Source organism: Hyposmocoma kahamanoa, unplaced genomic scaffold, assembly GCF_003589595.1.
Source record: "Hyposmocoma kahamanoa isolate Upper Pololo Valley unplaced genomic scaffold, ASM358959v1 272, whole genome shotgun sequence".
In the NCBI taxonomy this organism is placed as follows: Eukaryota; Metazoa; Arthropoda; class Insecta; order Lepidoptera; family Cosmopterigidae; genus Hyposmocoma; species Hyposmocoma kahamanoa.
In genome coordinates this window covers 532,412-538,845 of record NW_020653772.1, presented here as the reverse complement: position 1 = coordinate 538,845, position 6,434 = coordinate 532,412, and the positions used below count along the sequence as shown (strand labels likewise).

General features: G+C 37.2%; 1 protein-coding gene across 3 annotated transcripts in view; it reads right to left on the bottom strand.

The window, feature by feature from the left end:
* LOC113229078 (double-stranded RNA-specific editase Adar) overlaps positions 1-6,434 on the bottom strand; it is a 91,783-nt gene that overhangs the window by 67,767 nt on the left and 17,582 nt on the right. The window contains exons 1-3 of one of the 3 annotated variants that reach the window (XM_026462570.1): positions 3,695-3,843; positions 1,986-2,142; positions 1,007-1,246 (exon numbers count right to left, since the gene is read on the bottom strand). In XM_026462570.1, the coding sequence (XP_026318355.1) occupies positions 1,007-1,246; positions 1,986-2,142; positions 3,695-3,841 (544 nt within the window). In that variant the 5' untranslated portion in view covers positions 3,842-3,843. Of the gene's footprint in view, positions 1-1,006; positions 1,247-1,985; positions 2,143-3,694; positions 3,844-6,434 lie in introns of those variants that run through there. The other 2 variants (XM_026462569.1, XM_026462571.1) reach the window with 2 other exon arrangements.

Below are 6,434 nucleotides of genomic sequence, written 5' to 3'. Positions count from 1 at the left end.
TTTTCTTTCATCCGGAAATCCGGAACTCGAAAAAAGTAATTAATTAATGTTTGGTGCTTTTAACATCTCTATGTCACTCCTTGTAGCTAAATAAATAAATAACGCACACACGCAACAGCTATGTGTATTAGTTATTATCAGTGGTCGGAAAATTGTGATACATAATAATCTCAGTACAGAGTACTAAAAAAACCGACCTCAAAAGTACGTGGAATTACATATAATTGCCAAGTTTTATTGAAATCGGTTACCGGAAAGTGCGCAAACCCGGATTCATCCCCTAGTTCGCCACTATACGGGACTTGACACAGGAGATAATAAAAATCGGTTCTCACTACTCAAAGTATATTGAGATAAAAGCGCCTTGAATTGGAGAATAGCAAAATCAACCATTAAAATAATTGCTCCTTATACTAAAATTTAGGCGCTATTTAAAAAAATGAATCTTCATGCGTGGACAGCCACCCTTAGAGGTGGATGATTTTCTTCAAAATTATATGGGACCACTATGGAGGTACCTTCTTTCCAACAAAAAAAATCATAAAAATCGGTTCACAAATACCGGAGTTATCGCGTAACATACATACAAAAAAAACATACAGTCAAATTGAGAACCTCCTCCTTTTTTGAAGTCGGTTAATTGAATTAGTCACAAGAAGCGACATAGAGTTGTCAAAACCACGAAATATTAATTAATTACTTTTCAGAATTCCGTAAATGGTTTTACTGCATCGTAGGACAAACTGCTGGCTTAGGAAGTCGAAGTTGGATTTTAAAGTAATTCTAATGGTTCCATGTAAAAAAATGCAGTAGATCATTGACAATAACTGCGCGAGATTGTGGGGTACGTACGATTTGAGATTTAAAAAAGATGGTTTCATCTGTTTCTTCTTCATCGGGAAGTCAATCAGTTATCGATCTATGTGTATATTTTTATCAATAAATCGGGTGTTGGGAAAATTAGTTTTTTAAAAAGACATTCGAACGGCCACCTAATAGAACATACCTTGAGCAGTATCCAAAGACGACCCATCGCCAAAGGTGCAAATGAAGGTAAGCCCAGGGTAGTTCTCGTACAGCACGTTGATGGGGCTCTTGTGCGAGGGCGCCGGCACGTTCACGCCGAACAGCGCTGCAGCGGGAGACGCAGTGGGAGGGGGGGACACAGCCGCCGGAGGATCCGGCTTCGACTCCAGCTTTGGAAGCATGACGGGTTGCGGCTTGCCTTCGTATTTCAATTCTGGGGCTGTGAACAATTTCATGTTTTTTTTTTTCATATCAAGTGAAGGGACGAATAAGCCGTGCGCCTGATGGTAAGCGACACGCCTGCCCATAACAGTGCCCCTCAGACCTTTAAATCGCAAAGATCCGAGACATACATAAGTTAACAAGTCCCATGTACCTGTAATTTCACCAACGCCCTTAACCCTTCCAAATCGGAACGCAGTAATGACTGACATTACTGCTTGGCGGCCATTGACTTACAAATAAATGGACGACGGGTCCAATACAAAAGCCGCGAAAAAAAGTCCCAAGTCAACCTATTTAAACGTAGTGACATGTAAAGGAATATGAAAAAGCTAAAGCGTTGAATTTAAATTGTAATGTCATCGCAGTACTGTCTAATTTAGCTTGCTTCGCTGTCAGTCGAACAAACGAAGACTAAAGCGTGAATGACGCTCTGTATACGATTTTAACGCCCTATAAGTTCGGACACTTTTTAGCGCGGACCCGACGTCCATATAATTGTAAGTCAATGTTGGCGGCAGATATAGGTAAGGTGGCAGTACTTTCCTGGACTAAAACTTTCACAAGTCACGCTACCGCTACTTTATATATACGTAAATAATATGACTGCATGCAGGCAAACTTAGCTATAATGCCTCAAATAAAACCCGCGGGCTTTGTTCGTCCCGTCACTTGGTAATACAAAAAAAACGTGCAAGTGTGATGAAAGTACTAATAAAGGCTGAATGTACACTTACTGCGAGCTGTCTCATCGCTAGTAAAATCATGGGGCTGCTGCGGCGCAGGTAGGACTCGACCGGCGCGCGTCAACAGTGCTGCCAAGCAAGCCCGAGCGGCACTGGCCCGCGCCTCTCGTTTGCTATGGCCCCAACCTTCGAAGGTCATATCTGCTACCTGCAGGAGACATTTTTCAAATATTATTGAGCTTATTGAACAGGCCCAATTTATCTTTATTTCAAAGGCAAGAAAATTCCACTTAAATATACATCGATTAAACTCGACTACGCGTTCGTACATCGAGTATATAACCAGAAATAGAGACGAAATGTCGTTTTTTTGAATTTGTTTGAAAACTATTCTGCCAAATCATTACTGCGCTCCTATTGGGCAGCCCGAGTTTGAAACAATTGACGGGTGTCGTCAATTGTTTCTATGTACTATTAAATAAAAAAATAAACAAAATATTGAAGAGATATATGTAAATAAATAAGTTCAACTTAACTTTTAATCATTACAAATTAATATTTAGACAATAAATTCGAAAGTAATAGTCCATTGCATCACTGTAACTATTTTAATACTGCTAAATTTGACGTAAGAGCATTATTACTTTAATGTTAAAATCGCGTCACAGTACGAATTGAGTGAATGAATAGTCACAAAGCTGCCAATAAAACTCATAGTTTTAACATTACAATAAGTGTACTTTAAGCGCGTTATGGTACGAAAAGTCAATGTAAGGTTAAAGTAATATTGTTTTAAGAGGTTGTGGTAGGCCCCCAGAGCAACGTATGCGACGCTGTCTAATTTTATATTTAGGCAATTTTTAACAGACTTCAAAAAAAGGAGGTTCTCAATACGACTATTTTTTTGTATGTGTGTTACGCGATAACTCCGGTTATAATTTGTGAACCGATGTTGACGATTTTTTTTATTGGAAAAAGGTACCTTAGTGTTGGTCCCGGTTAAATATGAAAAAAAAAATTCCAAACTGATTGATTGAGTGATTTCAATAAAACTTGGCAAATAGATGTAATTCCACGAACTTTTGAGGTCGGTTTTTTTTAATAAAAAAAGTTATTATTATAGGAAATGAAACTATTTTTCCGTATTCAAATCGCGTATATTTGTTTCTTTTTTCAAGCAATCCGACGTTTCGGGGTCGAAACAAATTTAAAAGACAAGTATCCAGTATGAAGCTTCATTGGCATCACTCGTCTTTTCATTTGGTCAAGTATTGCTTATTTGGCAGTAATTGTTTCGGACGGATGTTGGACGGAGATCGAGAGTAGACCCCCAGGTCCATGGTCACATCCAACCATTGACTTACAAATAAATGGACGACGGGTCTAATACAAAAACCACGAAAAAAATGTCCCAAGTCAACCTATTTAAACGTAGTGACATGTAAAGGAATATGAACAAGCTAAAACGTTGAATTTAAATTGTAATGTCATCGTACTACTGTCTAATTTTGCTTGCTTCGCTGTCAGTCGAACAAACGAAGACTAAAAGCGTGAATGACGCTCTGTATACGATTTTAACGCCCTATAAGTTCGGACACTTTTTAGCGCGGACCCGACGTCCATATAATTGTAAGTCAATGCATCCAACTGTTTTTTTTTTAGTTTCATTTCCTATGTCGAAATTTTCCTACATCAATCGAATCGAAAACCTAAGAACTCGATAAGTTATTATTAAATAAATATAAAATAAAAACACTCACAGTAAGCGCCACTCCAAATGTAGGCATATGCGGAAGTCCAAGCTGGCATAAATCACGGAAATGGAACCCAGTTCCCAGTTCGTTCAAGATCATAATTGGATGCTTCTCCCTAAGGTCCCAATCCGTTACCATCCGTAATGACATCATTGCGGACGCTTTATCTTTATTAAACACTTGGTTAACTAAAGTTTTTAATAACACCATGTTGTTTTTAACTGTCACTTTTGTATTACTAAAGACTGAAATAAGGTTTAACATTTAATTTAACATCTACCAGCAAATGTAACGACAAAATGTTTTGTACCTCACTTTTAAATAATTTCATCTAGTATTTAAAAGGGTAATTACTTAGAATAATAACGCATAAAAACCTAGTCCGCACACGCTAAGTGAGGCAAATTAAGGCGCGCCAAAAGGGCCTACACGAGCGGGCTTCAGTGCTCAATGTCAACTTGCACCGCGAACAGATCAAGAATTTTAGCTAAAAATGCGAATTGTGCGGTAATGAGTGTAAAAATACGTCAGACAAACATAAAATAGATACTAACATCACCACAATTACTTCCACAAGGAAGTAACGCGTTTCAACTTGAATTTTTATATAAATTTTCACTAAAACCGAAAATTAACCTACTACTAAAACTAGCCTACATGAATTTGATTTTTGCCTCACTTGTGACAGTTCGTTTGATATGAAACTATCATTCTATGCGTTATTATTCTAAGGGTAATTAGTTAACTACTAGAAATCGGCGGTAACCTAGTGAGGGAACGACAGTTTCTCTATTGACAAGTGAATGGGTCTAATTTTTAACATAAATACCTCTCGCTAAGATTGAATTGGACGTAGTTAAACAAAAAGGATCCAATCCAAGTCCACTCACTTTCGAAATATGGCAGTTTGAAGTTTAAGTGTTTCTCAGTCTTGTTTTATTTTCACAACTTACAACGTCATGCAACTCCAGAGATATTTACTTACGTTCATATGTTGCATTTTTTTTTGCTGATCTAAGATGTTAGACTTTAAGAACAGTTTGGTATATATAGCTAATTTTTTGATAATTTTCTGGATTGGAAACTTTTTGCTTAACTACGTCCAATTTCAATTGTTACGGAACGTTCAGGGTGCGTGTACACGCTAAGAAATTCTACGCGTCTGCTACAGAAACGATGAGAATGGTCTTGTACACGACAAGAACTTCGTCGGTTGTAGCCACGAAAACATGTCGTGTCTATTGCGAACGAGAAAATGATGGGTATGTACATGATACAAATATTTACCCGTGGTGGTATTTATTATCATCGTCAAGGCTTATTTTAATAAATCTTCAATTTTCTGTTTATCGAAAGAATTTTTTTGTTACAAGAAACGAAAGTAAAGCTTATGCCCCTGCGATATGGTCGCTTCTTTTTTGGACAACTAAATAAGTAACTACAATTCGTCGTAGTTCAGTAATTAACCGCTAGATCGCAGGACATTGATTGAAATTTCAATTTAATATCAAAACGTCGTAACTTGCAATAACAGATATTGATGATATTGCACTTTCAACGATATGCGATCAGGGTAAAGTTTAAATTATAATAAAAATACAGAATTTGTTATTTCTTTTTAAATGTGAAACTACGACCAATCATTATCAAGATTTTGTAGTGTTTCATATTAAGAAACCGATTGTAATCGAGGCATACGACACTTTCATTGTTTTTTTACTTCCGTAGCTAGCACTTTAAGGAGCGACTTTTTTTTTTTGCGCGACTTATGTGAGAATAACAGTATATCGCGCTTTATGTCGCTCTCGCGCCAGTCGCGCCCTTTCGTGTTAGAACTACTGTTCTATTGCGCGGGTCGAGTGACAGGGACACGGACTTTATTTCAGAATTATTTTTTTAGAAACGAAATAAAGCTATCGGAAAAATGTATATTGTTGTGATATTTAAAAAAATTATTGGTATATGTACAGTACCCTATTGAATTCAGCGGTTTTCTTGTAAAATTTCGAGTTTTTAGGAATAATGTTTTCACACCGTATACTATAGTCCCGGCAGGCTATAATGGCCGTATTGACGTTTGTCCGCTCATCAAGTTTCATATTAACTCATAACTACGTTCAAGGAGCTAATTGATGCACATTGTTGTCAATAGTTACGATACAACTCGGTATTTGTGATGAAATCTAATACGTTCTTCACTTATGGGATCGCTGGCCAGCACAACTTCTACCTCCGGCAAACTCGCGTCAAAAAAAAAAATTATTTTTGTTTTATTAAAACTTTTTCATCAGCTACCCCTTGCAATACCAGTTATAAATCTAAAAACTTATAGATGTGACTCGCATTTGATTATATTTTTTACGATAATCAATTGAGATTTGACCTCTCACTATTGTAATATGTCAAAACGGCCATCATAGCGTGCCGGCACTTTTATACGGTATATTTTTTCCGGTTTTTGAAGAGCTTGTGAAATTACAGGCATATGAGACATGTTAATTTTATGTCCCATGGTGTTTAGTTGATTACGGGGGAACGAAATCCTTACCTATTTCTGCCGCCAAGCAGTAGTGTGATCATTACTGCGTTCCGGTTTTGAAGGGTGCTAGTAAAATTACAGGCATATGGGATTTGTTAACTTATGTCTCAGATCTTTGCGATTTAAAGCTCTCAGTGGTACTGTAAACGTTATGGATAAGCGTCTCGCTTACAAAATAGCGCACGACTTGTTGGTCCCGTCATTTAT